Source organism: Ictalurus punctatus, chromosome 22, assembly GCF_001660625.3.
Source record: "Ictalurus punctatus breed USDA103 chromosome 22, Coco_2.0, whole genome shotgun sequence".
Lineage (NCBI taxonomy): Eukaryota > Metazoa > Chordata > Actinopteri > Siluriformes > Ictaluridae > Ictalurus > Ictalurus punctatus.
In genome coordinates, this window is record NC_030437.2 from 1811949 (window position 1) to 1830000 (window position 18052).

Sequence of the window (18052 nt, forward strand, 5' to 3'; positions counted from 1 at the left end):
TAAACACAACTAAGTTATATCATCAAGTATTTAAATCAGTTTGAGGATGACAAAATCAAGAGAGCCGTGAATAGGAAAAGCAAGGGTTTATTACTGCTCAGAGATCCACACAGAGGGACGTCCCAGAGTGATCTCAAAGTCTCCTGAAATGGGGCTCCCTTTTTAGACAGTTGAAACACCCCTGGTTTGCCCAAAATACCATTACATGTGATGTCTGGGTGATATACTGTCTCCCCCTCAGACATCTCGAGACCTGTTGCGTTTGCACTTTTAAGTGTTTTGTTTTTTTAAGACCAACTTCTGCATTTTATGGCATGTCTGAGCTGTTTTTGAGTGAGGATATTTATCACCTGTGTGCTTTTTCTCCTTTATCATGGGTAACTGTACGTATGTATATTATGTATATTAATTAGTCAAAAGCACCTGGTTATTAACTTAATGATTAAATTAAAGAAATTAATTCATTTACTTCATCTAAATCTGTTTACACTACACCCGTAAGCTTTTCTCAGTGGTTTAAATGTGTTCATTTATTTACACATATGTACAAAATACAGCATCGTTATTTACATATTAAAGAGTGAAAAATCCCTCACCCGCTGACGTCTGAGGAAAAATAATCGCGAGGAACAGCAGGACTTTCATCGAGGCACGACTGACCTCCATTTCCTGCAGATTTCAAGCAGAATTCATTTTTTTAGAAAGCAGAAAATTTTATCTAAAGAGTTAGGTTTTTTTTTTTATATCTAAGTTAGGTTTTTGCCAAGGCATCAACAGGACAGAACAAGAACCGAAGACACAGAACAACAAAACAGAACATTGTATCTCCTGTGTGATCCTGTGTTAATTCAGGTGAGTCTAACCCAGCAATTTAGGCGTGTCTAACCCAGAAATTCAGGCGTGTCTAACCAACCAATTTAGGCGTGTCTAACCCAGCAATTTAGGCGTGTCTAACCCAGAATGTGAAACACATACCTAAATGTCACAAACGTCAGACACAATCCAGTTCAATGAGGAGGATTTAGACAATGAGACAAAATAATGTAAACACAGAGCTTACACACAGCTATCAGAGACAGTGGTGTCGAATCTGTATCATATGAAAAATTATTTCTTCTGTTTTTGTGTACATCTCATACTAAATAGTTTTAGATCTTCAAACAAAATACAACATAAAACAAAGACAACCCGAGTAAACACACAATACAGTTTGAATTAATTAATTCATTCATTTATTTATTTATTTTCATTGAAGCAAAAAAAGAAAAAAGTTATCCAACACCTATCACCTGTGTAAAAACTAATTGCCCCTTAAACTTAAAATCTGGTTGTGCCACCTTCTGCATCAACAACCGCAACCAAACGTTTCAGATAACTGGAGATCAGTCTTTCACTTACTTCTAGGACTAGGATTTACTCCTACACTTTGGATCATTTTCTTGCTGCATAATCCAGTTACGCTTGAGTTTCAACTTACAGACTGGAGACCGGACATTCTCCTTTAGGATTTTCTGGTAGAGATCAGAATTCATGTTTCCCTCAATTATTGCATATTGCCCAGACCCTGAAGCAGCAGAGCATCCCCACACCATCACTCTCCTCCACCATGCTTGACTGTATGTATGATGTTATTTTTGTGGAAATTGTTGTTTGGACTACACCAGATGTAACGGGACTCCTGTCTTCCAAACAGTTCCACTTTTGACTCTCAGTCTACAGAACATTCTCCCAAAAGGTTTGCGGATCATATTGTTTTGGCAAAATTCAGACGAGTCTTAATGTTCTTCTGTTTTAGCAGTGGTTTTCACCTCTCCACTCTTCCATGGATACCATTTTTGCCCGGTGTCTTTCTGATAGTGGAGTCATGAACAGTGGCCTTTATTGATGTAAGAGTGACCTGTAGGTCCTTTGATGTTGTCCTTGGCTCTTTTCTGACTTCCTGGATGAGTCATCGCTGTTCTCTTGGAGGAATTTTGGAAGGTCCTTCTGGCAAAATCACTACTGTGCTGAGTTTTTTTCCATTAGGAGATAACGGCTCTCACTGTAGTCCTTTGGAGTCCCAGAGCCTTTGAAATAGCGTTGTAACCCTTCCCAGACTGATGTACTTCAATCACCTTCTTCCTCATCATTTCTGTAATTTCTTTCCACTTTGTCATAGTGTGTTACTAAGTAAGGCCATTTAACCAACTTCATACTGTTGAGAAAGTTCTATTTAAGTATTGATTTGATTGAACAGAGTTTGCAGTAATCAGTTCTGGTTTTGTGTCAAGTCCAGCTGAAGCCCATTATCAATGCAGTGTCATACATTTGGGGAATTGTAACTAGAGGGGCAAATACATTTTCACACAGGTACAGTTGGTATTGGAACACTTTTTTGCTTTTGCAATAAATAACATTTAGAAAACTGTATTTTGTGTTTACTCAGATTGCCTTTGTTTTTATCTTAGATTTCGTTTTCGTTCCTGAAACAATTTAGTACGAGACATACACAAACACAAAAGAATCAGGATGGGTCAAATACTTTTCACAGCACTGTACATGTCCTATAGGTGCGATTAATACTAATGTCAAAATTTTTACAAGTTACAGAAAGAAAGAGAGCGAGATCTACACATTATTGAGCAGCATTAATAATATAAAATATAAACTATAACATACTTACAAGCAGAATTTGCATTAGAGTGGAGTGAACAAACTAGGTGCATTAACATTTTAATATGTTGTGATTCTGTATCTGTCCTTACAAGCATAAAGTCAGACACAGCCAGAAACCACCAGGATCTGCTTTGTGAACTTTTGTTTAAGGGGAAAATCTCACATTCATGTGGGTCCCAGCTCACTCAGGTATCCAGGGAAATGAGAAGGCAGAAAACATGGCAAAAAAAGTAGAATAAAATGTTGAAATCAATTCAAGTTATCAAAATCAGACAGGAAAAGCATAGTGTGGAGATAAGTAAATCAACAACAACAACAATAATGGGGTAATGAAATTAAAGGGAGACATTTACACTCAATATAAAGCAGAGTAGGTATTTTAAGAGAGAAGGGGGCATAGAATCCGGAGGGTTAAGATCATGCTGGCATATTGGGTAAATCTACAAGGGCATAGCAGGGTGCACCCCACGAAAGCCATCTTACATGAATGCTCAGAGTTTTATAGGACTAACTTTAATAGCTTAGGAAATGTAGAGGCACAAAATGCAGGTCTCAGTCAGCTACAAGTAAGCCCCATTGTGGCGATACCAACTGTACCACCGTGGAGATTCATAAAACCATCTGTAGAGACAAGATTACAACAAATATTAAAAGAGAATTCTAAAATAGCACCACAATGGATAATAATTCAGAACTATATGGACCAATATCAGGATAAATTACTCATATATATACAGATGGGTCAAAACAGCCTGAGACTGGCCACACTGGTGCAGCTTTTTTCATTCCCCGGTATGAAGTAGCAGTCAAAAAAAGGTGACCAATCATTTATCAGTGTACACTGTAGAATTATTAGGAGTTCTATTGGCACTGCAGTGACTGGAAAAACATCATCAGAACCAAGATGTCTCTATAGTTTCTGACAGTTTATCAACGCTATCAAATATACAGTCTGGGAAAACATTGTGCAGACAAGACATTGTTTACCAAATACTTCATCTGCTTCTCATACTTCATGCTAAGGGGCTGAGTGTTTCCTTCTTCTGGGTTCCTGTACATGTAGGGGTAGAAGGAAATGAAACTGTGGATGTACTGGCAAAAAGATCTATAAAACATGAAAGAGTTCATATACAAGTACCATTAAGTAGAGCAGAGATCAAAACCATTATAAAGGGACACGCGCATAAAATATGTCAGGAACACTGGGACACCGCTGACACCGGATGACACCTATATACCATACAAAAACAAGTAGGAATGAGTGTGAGGCAGGGCAGGAGCCCAAAGGAAGAGATGATAATTACGCGTCTTAGAATAGGTCATGCTGGATTAAATCTAACATTACACAGAATAGGAAAACACCCCACTGGACTCTGCACACACTGCAGTACACAAGAGACTGTGAAACACGTACTGTTAAACTGCAAAAGGTATGAGGAGGAAAGAACTGCGCTAGAGATGCAGATTGGAAAACAAAACATGACACTAGAGAACTTGCTGGGGAAAACATCTGGGGAAATGCACCGCCCCCTAATGAACTATCTAAAAATACTGGGATAAGTGAGAGACTTTAGTAATCTAGTAGGAATATCTAGTATATAGTTATTTATTTCTTTATTTTCTATTATTTATGTAGTATTGTTTGGGTATTATTATTTATTATTATTATTATTATTATTATTATTATTAATAATTTTTCCCATTTAATTAAAATCTGACTCCAATCTGACTCCAGTCCAGTAGGTGGCGGGAATGCACCTTTAACTGGTTTGCCAACCGCCATTAAAACAAAAAGAAGAAGCAACGTAACAGTTTTTATGTCTGCTGCCGGAAATCCCCAAAGAAGAGGAACAAGAAGTGAAAGAAACTGCCCTCTCCACGTGTCTGTAAAGAAGCGCTAAAGCTGCTTCTCCTATTTTACGAAAGTTTGTTGATGACGTTTAAAATAAAATAAAATGAAATAAAATAAATAATAATGTTTGTTCGTAAACAAACTTTGGTAAAGTGAAATGGAGCACTGCAGCGCTATAATAGAAGTCCTGTTGTATCTCTCAGTTTCTCTTCAGATCTCATCAGCAGGTGAGTTTTTATAAATGTTTATGATATAAAAATCTGAATAATGTAGCTGAAGTATTTCAGTACAGGAGGAAAATGTAGGCTACATGATGTACAGTCCCTGCAGGATAATGCTGTTTTGTGATCGCGGAAATGGTCAAAGTCACCGAAGCGCCACAATATTCGGAGGAGCTTGTAGTTTTATTTTAATATTACCGTATTAAAAGACATGGAATGTGACGTCATCATAACGCGCATTCAACCAAACCGTGTTCGATTCACGCGCATCGAACATGAGTTCAGCTAAAGTCTCATTTACCAACAAACATCACTGCGACCGACCTGCAGTACACTTCAAGTCGTTTCCCACAGAAAAGCCCCCCCCAAAAAAAAAAAACACTCCACAGATTTCGTCACACATTTTGAAAGAAGCCATAACAAAATCAAGCGTTTGTACACAGACAGCGAAATCCTGTAAGGGCTGCATTTATCTCGCATAGCTTTTATTCATGTATTGTGTGTAGTGACATGACCATCTTGTCACTTAGACGTGTTGTTTCTACGTGAGATCCGAACAAGACACGCTTAGAGTCTAGTACTGCTTTTATCCACTTTAGATGTCCTCTTAAACTCGCAGATCCAGTGCACAAACACACAGTAATCCCACCATCTTGCTTCCACATGCACATGTCCTGACACGGACAAAAATGTTGTTTCCCTCCATCACACGCCGCCCTCCATTTCTTCTCTTCTCTCTGGCTACCTGTATACTAAAATTAGGCCCACACTCCACCCAGTGTTAAACAATGAAATTACAACATAATGGCTCTTAAATGATGTATTTTAGCTAATTAGTAGAGGATCTTGTTAGAGGTAGCGTTCATTTAGGACATTTTCAATTAAATTATAAAACGTAAAACATGTACACATTAAAACGGCGGGTTTAAACTCGGATGTTGTATTTTCATTCCGCTGAAATCGAAATCTGGTTCATATCTTGCTGTTCCGACATTCGGCCTGTAGAGGGCACTCGTGAGTGTAGTCTGTAAAACAACACTGAACATCTGAACATCTATATCACTTGCACCTGTTGTGGTTGGGCTGGGATTTTTTTTTAACCTTTATTTTTTGTATTTATCTTTCCTATATGAGTTCTAATATTTATAACATTAATGTTCAGATCGCTGTTTAAGGGGTTAAAATTTGTTGGGCCAACAGAAATCTCACCACAGAGAACAGTACTAGTATAAAAGCTAGATTTAGTTTTATGTCTGCCCCAAAGCAGCTGTCACGCAGATATGAGGTGATTCTGTGAATGTACCTACTGTATGTAGGTGAAGGTGTGCTGTGCTCCATGGATCTACGCTGGACTTTTCGGTGTGATTTCATGGAGCTGATGATGTCTGTGAAGTAAAAAGTTGTAGCATAAAACTGTTTTATGATTTATATACTTAATTATACTATAATTATTTATTCTTTCATTGTGCTATATCCAGATGGTGCTGAAAAGTGTTTTATTTAGAATTTTTTAGAACGGTAGGTGTATGGCCAGTGTGTAGGATCAGCAGGGGTGACTGGTGTTTTTATATAAATAGGGGAAGAAATAGGGGAAGCACATGTGTCTGTTAAAAAAGTATAAATTACTTTGTGTTCTGCTTTATATGTTTCATCTGTTGGACTGGCCTCATGTTTAGTTGTCATTTATGAAGAAAGACTAAACCCCCCCCCCCCCCCCCCCCCATTAAGTTGACACAAAATCAGTATTGTTTGCTAGCCAAGCTGCTAACTGACTCAGTTTCACAGAAGAAAGTAATCGCAGTTAGACATCTAATCTTATTAAATAAATAAATAAACAAACAAAAAACTGACTGTTCCTGACATTCTGCCCTATTTCTTCTGGATTTTAATTATGTTGTTTTCTTCTGAAGCAATATGTTTATTTGAATAGATTCCTCGCACATCACTGGCCTACGTAGCGTTCAGGAAACATTATTACATTTTCAGTGTAAAAAGTTACATATGAGATGATGGGCTTGTGGTAACCTTTCTGTTGTTCTTGTTAAGCCTTTAGATTGGTAAAGAGTTATTTAGCTGCTGTTGCGCTGTGTGGGTGTTTGTGGGTGGATGTGTGTGTGTTTGGCAGCAGCAGCTCATGGCCAGAGATTTTAGTGTTGCAGTCTGACATTTAATAAATAAACACTCGATTTAACAATTTAAATTGTTTAAACTTTTACAGTCACACACACTCTGCAGTACCTCTACACTGCACTCAGACCAGCAATAAATTTCCCAGAGTTCATTGCTGTTGGTCTGATGGATGGAGAGCAGTTTGTGTACTACGACAGCAACATCACGAAGATGATCCCAAAGACGGAGTGGATCCAGAAGATTGAAGCTGATGTTGCAGATTACTGGGACAGTCAGACTGTGCAGCAGTTGAATGATCAGGACAACTTCAAATTCAAACTGGATGCAGTAATGCAGCTCTGGAGCTTAAAGCAGACTGAAGGTAAGAGATAAACACACTCTGAGCTTTAATACGTAATACAAACATTGAGTTAACTGTGTATACACAAAATAGTTCATACATAACCTCCCTCCCCCTTTACTTTAAATTCTTCCTTAAACAAACGGATACAAGCTTTTTTCTTTCTTTTTTTAGAAGTAGGGACTGAGGGTATTCTAGCACTTGTCCCAGGCTATTTACCCCAGGGCTTATTCTACCCCAATCTCAATGGGTTAATCAGTGGAGGTCGTGTAACTCGACTAGGGTGTGAACGATTTTGGGACAAGGACAAAGTCACGTTGTTTCTGCATGGAGTCTGTGTCAGTCTTGGTGTAGATGAAGTACGCTTGAAGACCAAGGTAATCCTGGTCTCTGAAGATTCACCAGAGGGCTCCTCAGATGTGGGCTCACTACACAGGGCTGACTGTGGGAGCGGATACGAGCGTTGTGATAGGTCAACAGGAACGTGTTGAGGGACCCATGACCTTGTGATGGCTTCAGAGCTTGATTCATTGTTGGACCTGATCTTTCCGCGAGGATGTTCATAGCAGGGTGATGCGGCACAGACTAAATGTGCTGAATACCGTTGGCTTCCATGGACGCCTTAAACTCCTCAGATACAAGCTGTGGGCTGTTCCACTTACTGTACAAGCTGCTGTGGTATTCTAAAATAGCTCTTCATGACCACAACCTCAAGCCACTTGCTATGGACATCAACAAGCACTAAAAACATGGTCCTCCATTGGTCCATGCTAGGTGCGGCTGTATTTATCTGTGTTTGCATGTGCTTTCTGTGTTTGCATGTGCTTTCTGTGTTTGCATATATATTCTTTATTTGCATATATATTCTTTATTTGCATGTGCTTTCTGTGTTTGCATATATTCTTTATTTGCATATATATTCTTTATTTGCATGTGCTTTCTGTGTTTGCATATATATTCTTTATTTGCTTATATATTCTTTATTTGCATATATTTTCTGTGTTTGCAGTGGGCTAGATCTTGTCTGCCCTGTCTCTCTGAAAGGTGCTTTTGCATCGTGTCACGGTAAATGGAGATTTATTTATTTTTTTAGTTCATTGTGAAATTAAATCTTCAACGTCTAATTAACTTAACTATCAATAAATACATATATATTATATTAGTTATCTATATTATTGAAATTTTGACACAATGTCTGTTTGCTTTGGTCTCCTGCACTACAGTCACACCATTTACACTTATGGGAATGAGCTGTTACTATAGAAGTGTTCAGTATTTAGTCCAAAAAGTCCATGAGGGGTTTTTTGGGCGGTCTCTTGTTCTTTTTGTTCTTTTTTTTCGTGTGATCTTGCAATAATAAGTGTTATTTTCTGAGATCACGTAGCAGTAGCATTTTAGCATTCAATCGTTGTGGCCAGTGGTACAATGTCATTTATTGGTATTATGACCATTCTGCAGATATTACATCCTATTTGTGTACGCTTTCATCACCATTTGACTCGTGAGCCACAAAGTATTTAGGCGACGTCTCTCAGACATTCTGCCTTAACCATGGAGACGTCCCGTTCCCTCAGATCAGCAGGCAGTGAACCTGCCTATGGTGGTATATTTGCAGATTTCTGAGTCTGTCACTAATTTGAAAATTGTCAAATATAAGGCTTGATAGATAGATGGATGAATGGATGGATGGATGGATGGATGGATGGATGGATGGGTAGATGCACTTTATTGATCTTGAAGAGGAAATTTGGGCAAAACAAACAGAGTCTCCAGAACTCAGGATTGTACCCAGGACCTCACAGCTGTAAGATGGTAACTCTAACTCGTGTGGTTGTTCAGGTATGTTGATGGCTGGTAAAATGTTGATTGCAGCTCAGTGTAATGAACTTGGTAAAGTGACAAGTGACCACACTTCATTCTGACGTTATGTTGTAATTATTGTGAACTCATAAACAAGCACAGGACAGTACTGATGTGCAGAATAACGTTTTGCACTTCAGTTCGCAGTGGGTCTGTATTATTGAGAAAGCAGCAGCAAATCCCTCTGGTTTTGTTCCAAACTGAATATTTCTTACTAAATATTTGTCAGTACACTTTTGGTGCTATTCCTGTTCAAGGTTTACTATGTAGTGTGTGTTATGCAGTTTGGATCACAGCCTAAAATTCTCTCTGAATGTGTTATGACTTTATACCAGTGTAGAAAAAATTACTGATATGTTCTTTCACAAGTTTCAGCTGAATTCTCCTCATCACATGTGTGTGTGTGTGTGTGTGTTTGTGTGTTATTACAGGAGTTCATACACTACAGATGATATATGGCTGTGAGCTCAATGATGACAGCACCACTAGAGGATACGAACAGTATGGTTTTGACGGAGAAGATTTCATCAGTCTGGATCTGAAAACTGGAACCTGGACAGCAGCTAATGATAAAGCTGAGATCAAAGAGAAGTGGGGGTCTACAGAAGCTGAGGCTCAACACAGGAAGAGCTACCTGGAGACAGAATGTATTCAGTGGTTAAAGAAATACATGTCTTATAGTAGAGAGACTCTGGAGAGGACAGGTAATGTGATCTACTCTGTAACTATAACAGGCACACACACACACACACACACACACCCCTTTCATCATGTGTTCCTCAGGAAGATGTGAGGAAGAATCATCCCCTGCACACAAGCATAAAAAGTTAGTGTTCTATGGGGTTCCGGTCAGGGGACTGGGATGGTCATGGCAGGAGCTTGATTTTGTGGTCAGTAAACCATATTTGTGTTGATGTTGATGATGTTTTGGATCATTGTCCTGCTGGAAGATCCAACCACGGCCCATTTGAATCTTTCTGTCAGAGGCAGTCAGGTTTCATTTAATCTCTGTTGATATTTGATAGAGTCCATGATGCCATGTATCCTAACAAAATGTCCAGGTCCTCTGGCAGAAAAACAGCCCAACACATTAAAGATCCTCCTCCATATTTAACCATGGACATGAGGTACTTTCCATACGGCTACCTCTCTGTGTGCTCCAAAACCACCTCTGTGTTTATTACCAAAAAGCTCTATTCTGGTTTCATCTGACCGTAGAACCCGATCCCATTTGAAGCTCCAGTCGTGTCTGCACACTGAAGACGCTCGAGTTTGTTTTTGGATGAGAGTAGAGGCTTTTTTCTCGAAACCCTTCCAAACAGCTTGTGGTGATGTAGGTGACTTCAGATTGTAGTTTTGGAGACTTTCTGACCCCAAGACACAACTAACTTCTGCAATTCTCCAGCTGTGATCCTTGGAGATTGTTATCCACTTGAACCAGCCCCTTCACAGTGCGTTGAGACGATATAGACATACGTCCAATTCCAGGTTCATTCATAACATTTCCATTTGACTGGAACTTCTTAATTATTTCCCTGATGGTGGAAATGGGTGTTTTCAATGCTTGTGCTATTTTCATATAGACACTTCCCATTGTGTGAAGCTCAACAAACTTTTGCCACACATCACAGCTATATTCCTCACTCTTACCCATTGTTATGAATGATTAAGGGAATTTTGCCTGTGTGTTACCTCATATTCATACCCCTGTGAAACAGGAAGTCATGGTTGAACAATTTCCTGTTCCTAGTCACCCAGGTGTGCTAAAAAAAAATTTTAAAAAAGTAAAAGATCAATGGGGATATACTTGAAATATATTTTTCTTACAGGAATTCATAGGGGTGCCAATAATTAAAATAAAAAGTTTTTTTGGGATAAATCTGTGTTGTGTTTGAAATTTTTTGATCTCATTGAGAGCAGAGTATTTTTGTGAATTCTTTTAACAAAAGATCAAAAGGGCGGTTGTGGATCAGGTAGTTGTCCACTAATCATAGGGTTGGCGGTTCGATTCCCGGCCCGGATGACTCCACATGCCGAAGTGTCCTTGGGCAAGACACTGAACCCCAAGTTGCTCCTGATGTCAAGTTAGAGCCTTGCATAGTAACTCTGCTACCATTGGTGTGTGTGTGAACGAGATACAGTGTAAAGCACTTTGGATAAAAGCGCTATATAAGTGCATCATTTACCACTTAAACAAAAGACAATTTTTCATAGCCTTCTTTGCTGATATTTACCAAGGGTGCCAATATTAGTGGAGTGCACACAACCATATGTATACAGGAATATTCTGATGCCTGTATGCATATAAACATTGTATTCAGAATATGGCTGCAACCTGAATATAGATATAGATATAACCTGAATATATATAACCTTAAACAGAACAGAATAGCGTCAGCGTAGAAAATAACGGCCCATGTGGATGTTTATTAGTACTTGTTGCAGTTCCCTTTTATGACCACACGGTGCAATAATCCATCCAACCATTTCCTGGACTTCTTATCCTACATACAGGGAGCCTAGAGCCTATCTCGGGGGACTCTGGGCACGAGGTGGGGGACACACTGGACGCACACCCATTCACACATTATGATCAATTTGTAAATGCCAGTCAGCCTACAATGCATGTCTTTGGACTGGGGGAGAAAGTGTGCTGATAACTTTCTCCCGAGCCCAATAGTCGCAGCTTGGCAGTGCTGGGGCTAACCTTCTGATCAGTCACCCAGAGTCCTAACCACTGAGCCACTACTGCCTCTCCACTATCATGTGCAAAATTTTACTCATTGGTTACTCAAAAGAGGTCATTATTATTTAGAGGGAATGTAAAATGAATCAGGACTTTATGAAGCTTAATACACGTTAAACAGCTGATGCAAATAATGGGGGGGGGGGGGGGTGTTCGCGTTTACAGTTCTGTCAAGAGGAATGGGCAAAAATTCCAGCAAAGTATTGTGGAGAGCTACCTCAAGTGTTTGTTTCAAAATCAGGTGATTAAAAAGCAATGCCACCAAATACAGCAAAATGAACGCAAGATTTCATTGAGTGATTTAAAACATTTGGGACTGTAGAGTAGTGTAAGGCTGAATATGACGGGTGATGGGTGACCTCTCTCTTAATATAAAGTAAAAAATGTTCAAAATAACAACCGTATTGGATTTTAATGATTGTAAGACAGTGGTGTGGTTCTGCAGAGTAACAGCAGTATTATAAATAGGAATAATAATAACATAAATATAAAAATAGGCTATTGAAGTAGAAATAACCAGTGGAAATACATCAGAAAAACATCAAGATCAAACACATTTAATATTTTATGTAGTTTTAAAAGATTTCCAGTACAAAACTAAACTGGCTTTTACCATTTTCAGTTTCACTATTTACAAAAAGATGACTGACTTCTAACTGAAATTAGTTGTATGTAAAATCAGTAAAAGCATTTTTTACTTGTCATTTATAAATGAATTTAATATTTATTATATTATTTCTGTCTCTGTGTGTCTGCAGTTCCTCCTACAGCGTCAGTGTTCCAGAAACACTCTTCTTCTCCAGACGTGGTGTGTCATGCTACAGGTTTCTTCCCCAAAACAGTGAATATCACCTGGCAGAAGGACGGAGAGGACGTGCATGAGGACGTGGATCTCAGAGAGACGTTACCCAACCAGGATGGAAGCTTCCAGAAGAGAAGCATTCTGACAGTCTCAGCTGAGGATCTGCAGAAACACACCTACACCTGCGTGATTCAGCACAGCAGCTTGGAGAAGGAGATAGTGCTGCATAAGAAGGATCTTCGAATCCTGAATCCTGGTCAGAGAAACACTTTCCTATAAAACTACAGATTTACACTGAAAGCTGATTTATTTCTGCAGCAGATAATAAACACTCTGTGTGATTTAACAGGTGGAGGATCAGGTGGAGGATCAGGTGGAGCTCCGATCGGTATCATCATTGGTGTAGTCGCGGCTCTCGTGGTTCTCGTTGCCGTTGTTGCTGGAATTGTGGTCTGGAAGAAGAAGAAGAACTCTGGTGAGAGGAGGAAGGAGGCAGATGTGAAGTTCTCAGAGAACAGATTTTGGATTTCAGACACGAGACTAATATTTTGTTGTCATTTTCATGTCATGTTTAGTTCATCCCTATGTAGGTCAAATACAGTATACAGTTTTTATAATAACTATTTGATTATTATCTGTATTTCAGAATTCACAGCTGCTCCAGATCATGACATGACCTGTAAGTGAGTCTTTGATTTGACATATTATTTAAAATCTAATAAAGGTTTGAGTTTTAATGTTTAGTCCAAATTTGATCTTTGGAAAATTTTAGCCTGAGAAAAGCCTGTGTTAACATCAGCTCAGCACTGATCGTGTTTCTTTCTCTCTCTGTATGTGTGTGTGTGTGTGTGTGTGTGTGTGTGTGTGTGTGTGTGTGTGTGTGTGTGTGTGTGTGTGTGTGTGTGTGTGTTCTAGGACAACGGTGGAGAGGATATAGAGATTAATTGTAAAGAGCAGGACACACACACACAGATTTATTCCTCCATCAGAGGAAAATAGTCTTTTTTTTAAATTAACAGTATATATGAAATAATATCCAATGAATTTGGATATAAGAGAAACATTACTGCATAAAAGTAAGTGGAGAAAAAAAAAGGATTTCTATGGTTTGACCTCAAGTGTGTGCAGTTTGAGTGAAGGCTGGCAGCCCTTTGATGACAGACTTCAATACTTTCTTCATAGCCATTGTCAGATTTGGCTCCGCCTCCTGGGGGTGATTACTTGGTCAGCATCAGCTTCTGTCTATTTCAGTTTATAACTTACTGAAATGTTATCGTAGAAACATGAGATGGGAAAAATAACTAGAACCTTAGTGTAACACTTTCCCAGATTCAGGTAGGGAATGAGAAAGCTGGAGGCGGGCCTAAATTAAATGTTACAGGAAAAATGTAAGTCAGTAAAGAAAGCAGAGCATTACGTAAGAGCCACTTTTCAGAAAAAGACCTAATGAAGGCTTCTGGGTTTTGCTGCAAAATTCAGAAGTGAGTGCGACAGTCAACATCTCCAGAAGAACCGTGACTGATTCTGTAAGAGTCACAATAAAACCTGCAGCTCATTTCCTTATAAAACTACACTAATTCTATCTGTGACTACTTTTGTTTCTTAAGAACAGGCTCGTCACACCAAATATCCACTTTGTGCCATTTATTACTGTTTATTGCTCTTTATAGTGTTCCTGTAGTTTATTTTGTACGTGTATTATGTTCTTACTTCTGATTTCTGATTTACTTTTGATTCCTGTTTGTATTTGTTGAGCATCTGCACACACACTGTATATAGTTTACACGTATGTGGTGTAAAACCACAAGGGGCAGATGACGACCGAAGCAGAGTTAAGAAGAGCAACATTCCTTCATTATAACCGCAATGCATATGTTTTGTAATACTCTTTATATGCTCTCTGTTCTCATCCATGACCTGATTGTACTTTGAGAAAAAGTGTTAATAATGATTTTATTGCTAATGCCTAACCAAAGAAAAGTATATATACCAATATGTATATTGTGGGAATTACGTTATCTACTTTCCCCAAGTGTTTGTGTCCTTCTCAGGCGCTGTGAGCCCATATGCCTCTCATTGGATACATTTCACATTGTTTACATGGACAGCAGTAATCTAATTATTGACCTTACTCTGAGTAAGATAATAATGTGATTAAGGTGTTTACATGAGTCGCTTTTAGAATACTCCTGTCATGTACCTGTTTTACATGTTTTAGAACATAATTAGATTAACGTCACACGTCATTACGTCACCGCGCCATGCCGTCCGACGTCCCTCCAGAATTTCACGTATTAGTTGGTCTTCATTATGGGACCGTATACAGTTTTGGGTGTGTTTATTAATTTTTTTTTTACAAACGCTTTAAGTGCAGTTAATTATTTCTCATGCTACACGTGCTAATAGACGACTGCTTGAAGCCATGGGCTGCATCTCAAACCGCATACTTACCGTCTATATAGTAGCCGAGATGCATGTATTTTTCCCCACTACAGGCCTATAGTAGGCAAGTATGCGGTTTGGGACACGACCGAACTCTCTTGTTCGCCTTAAAATGTTGAGCACCGTCATGTGTGAGATCATGTCCTGTCACAAAATGCGGTGAAAACTCACACTACATTCATAATGTGATTAAGGTGTTTACATGTCTGTGATACACGTCCATAATGCGACTAAAACAGGAGTACTCCACCTGTCGTAAATCGATTAGTGTTTACTTTGAGTATGACTTTAATTAGATTAAGGTAATTAAAAATTGCTGTTTACATGCTAGTTTCTTAATCAGAGTATGGTCTTAATCGGGTTAAGAGTGGATTATTGTTGTCCATGTAAATGCACTGAGTGTTAATTCTAGTACATTCTTTGAACACCCTGGAAACAAAACCTTTCATTGTGTCAGGATTATATTTACAGTTTGTTTACATTTACATTTATGGTATTTGGCAGACTCCTTATCCAGAACGGCTTACATTTATCTCATTTATACAGCTGAGCAGTTGATGGTTAAAGATCTTGCCCAATGACCTAACAGTGGCAGCTTGGCAGTGCTGGGGGTTGAACTCATGACCTTCAAGCCTTTAACCACTTTAGCCACCACTGCCTAATAGCAGTTAGTTGAGCTGAGGGTCGAACCCCGTTCACTGGTACAGTAAACCTGCATGTTACTGTTGCACTGTACATACACATTATGCTGTCTTTTTTTTACATTTTGCATGTGTATTATGTTTTTACTGTTTGTACTTGTCAGTTGTTGTATTTTGTACATTTGTCTTTATTATATTTTTGTAGTTACAATGCCTCTGAATGTTATGAGTTATTATCCGTTTGTCAAAACCATTGAGCCGTTGTTTCCTATGTACTGCTGGACTTAAAACACCGTCAACAAAAACAATAAAAACTTACACCTATGCTTTCATCTGATCTTGTCTCATGACCTTTCATTAAATGTGTATAGAAACTCGAGAGTGTTTGTAGCTAGTACAGTTAGCTTGCACTGCTAATTTGCTAATAATTAGAATGAAGACTGGTACACATGTAAATCAAACAACTAATTTTCACACTTTTTTTATGTTTTACTAGTTAGACAAAAATATCAATAAAATATCTGGTTTGTTTATGTAGGTAGTTTGTATTTAGTAGCTTGGACAAATAAAGCAATTATGAAGCCTGATATAACTCAACAACAGAATTTCACACTTTTTCTAATATCATAATTAATTTGAAGTATATTTTAAAGACAAATAAATCGTATAATGTAGTAAATTGTATTCTCCAGGCTACACTTTGGTCATAACTCTTTTCTCATCAGAGCTGAAATGCTGGATAGATGGTATATGTCTACAGCTGTCAACATTAGCGCCACGTTCACAAGAGATAAACTCAGAGTGACACAAGCGATGTGCCATGCACCAGTGAGAAGCAAGGTTACTGCTGTGGCCTGTGTCTTGTGTTCTGGTTAAGGTGTTTCAATAGACCAGGTGAGCGTTGAGTAATCTGACTGCCTCAGGGAAGAAACTGTTGTGGAGTCTGCTAGTGGTGGTACAGATTCTATAGTGCTACTGTACAAGATCTTTAATTTATTTCTAGAAGAAGCAACGTGTGCAGAGTCGAGGTGTAACAGCCAGAGTAAGGTGTGTTTTTAGGGGTTAGTTATGTGTATTTTGATTAGTAGTTTTATTTTTAACAGATATCCCTGTAACAATGTTGAACACCAGGCTCTATAATGATGATTTTCCTGCATAGTTGCTTTAGCCTAAACAAATGGAAAAAAAACTAGAAATGAAACAATTTTTTAAATTTAGATTATAACATTAGGATTTTTCTGTGTGGGTTTATTGAGTTAATAGTTGGAAATATTTTAATTGAAAGATCCCTTAGAATAGAACGCTTTTGATAAACAAATCAGAAATATAAAAAACAGAATTAACCTAGAGCTTATATTACCTTCAGCTAAAGAACGCTTAATTTATTCATTTAATCTTTTCACAAAAATCAGCATAAAAATCCATCTGAATAATATAATCATTATCTTTACTTCAACCCATCCTACAGCAGCCCACGAGACTATTTATCACACACACAACTAGATGAACTTTGCTTTATGGTAGCACGGTTTTCACATATAACCATTAGTACGTGACACAAAGAGCAGTTTGCGCTGCCAGAGCCTCTACAAATCTGTTATTCGATTAGACACGAGGACAAAAGAAAAAGAAATGTTTCTATTTGCACAATAATATTTTATTACTCTGAATAACACTGAGAGACCTGGTACAAAGTTCAGAGTAAAAATGAAATGTACATAATCCTGAAGCTCTTGCGATTAAACAATAATATATACGTCTATAAATAGGATTTTATAAATGGTGGAATTCCTTCAACTCTGGATGATCACAAACATCTTCTGCTATGTACAGTAAATGACTTATATCATTATGTACACACGTTACTCTTTCTGACAGAAGAATAGATAACGGGTGGATCCACCTTTTCATCATGTCTGTTGATCCTCTTGGTTTTCTTCTTCGAGAACTGGAGAGCAGCGTAATTCACCGAGTCCGACTCGGGGACCTGCAGGAACACAGAGGACACGTCACAGAGAGTATTACATCGGAGAAGATCCAAAAGCTGCTCAAAAGATATGAAAGAAGTTGGGGACAGTTATAAAGCATTTTTTTTTTTATTTAATATATTTATAAGATTTATATAACTTTTTTTAGAAACAATTTTAAAAAATATATCTTAATGTTTACTGTTTGACATCTTGTCATAATAAAAGATCTTCTATGAAACACATTTAATGTTCAATTTTTTAATGTACATGAGGAAAAAAATCAAAATTTAATCATGGTTAATAAATCCAGAGGTCAGGGTATTTGGTTTTAACTTTTGTATAGCCTCAGATTTACCTCATTATCTTCTCCTTCAACACCTAAAGCAACACAAC

At 38.1% G+C, this 18052-nt stretch overlaps 4 protein-coding genes across 32 annotated transcripts in view; 1 reads left to right on the forward strand and 3 right to left on the reverse strand.

The window, feature by feature from the left end:
- LOC108255567 (BOLA class I histocompatibility antigen, alpha chain BL3-6) overlaps nt 1-18052 on the reverse strand; it is a 135254-nt gene that overhangs the window by 107669 nt on the left and 9533 nt on the right. For 21 of the 22 annotated variants that reach the window (XM_053674415.1, XM_053674414.1, XM_053674403.1 and 18 more), the window contains exons 1-2: nt 2745-2765; nt 597-669 (exon numbers count right to left, since the gene is read on the reverse strand). The exons of the other annotated variant lie outside the window; for it this stretch is intronic. In XM_053674415.1, the coding sequence (XP_053530390.1) occupies nt 597-669; nt 2745-2750 (79 nt within the window). In that variant the 5' untranslated portion in view covers nt 2751-2765. Of the gene's footprint in view, nt 1-596; nt 670-2744; nt 2766-18052 lie in introns of those variants that run through there. 22 annotated transcript variants of the gene reach the window in all.
- Nucleotides 1-18052, reverse strand: part of LOC108261296 (class I histocompatibility antigen, Gogo-A*0401 alpha chain) — a 158301-nt gene that overhangs the window by 4553 nt on the left and 135696 nt on the right. The gene's annotated exons all lie outside the window — the stretch shown is intronic.
- LOC108255576 (HLA class I histocompatibility antigen, alpha chain E) lies at nt 4487-16026 on the forward strand. Of its 4 annotated transcripts, none has more exons than XM_017451645.3 (7): nt 4487-4734; nt 6947-7219; nt 9490-9762; nt 12563-12862; nt 12956-13081; nt 13253-13285; nt 13522-16026. In XM_017451645.3, coding segments are annotated over exons 1-7 (1077 nt in total). In that variant the 5' UTR covers nt 4487-4664; the 3' UTR covers nt 13524-16026. The 4 variants fall into 4 exon arrangements, with proteins under 4 accessions (XP_017307134.1, XP_017307135.1, XP_017307137.1 ...); XM_017451646.3 differs by having other exon boundaries at nt 12968-13081; XM_017451648.3 differs by having other exon boundaries at nt 12980-13081.
- The window catches only part of LOC108255588 (uncharacterized), a 4403-nt gene continuing 3102 nt past the window's right edge, over nt 16752-18052 (reverse strand). For both annotated transcript variants that reach the window (XM_053674433.1, XM_053674432.1), the window contains 2 exons: nt 18015-18037; nt 16752-17676 (listed from right to left, as the gene is read on the reverse strand). In XM_053674433.1, coding sequence (XP_053530408.1) covers nt 17539-17676; nt 18015-18037 — 161 coding nt within the window. In that variant the 3' untranslated portion in view covers nt 16752-17538. The remainder of the gene's footprint in view (nt 17677-18014; nt 18038-18052) is intronic.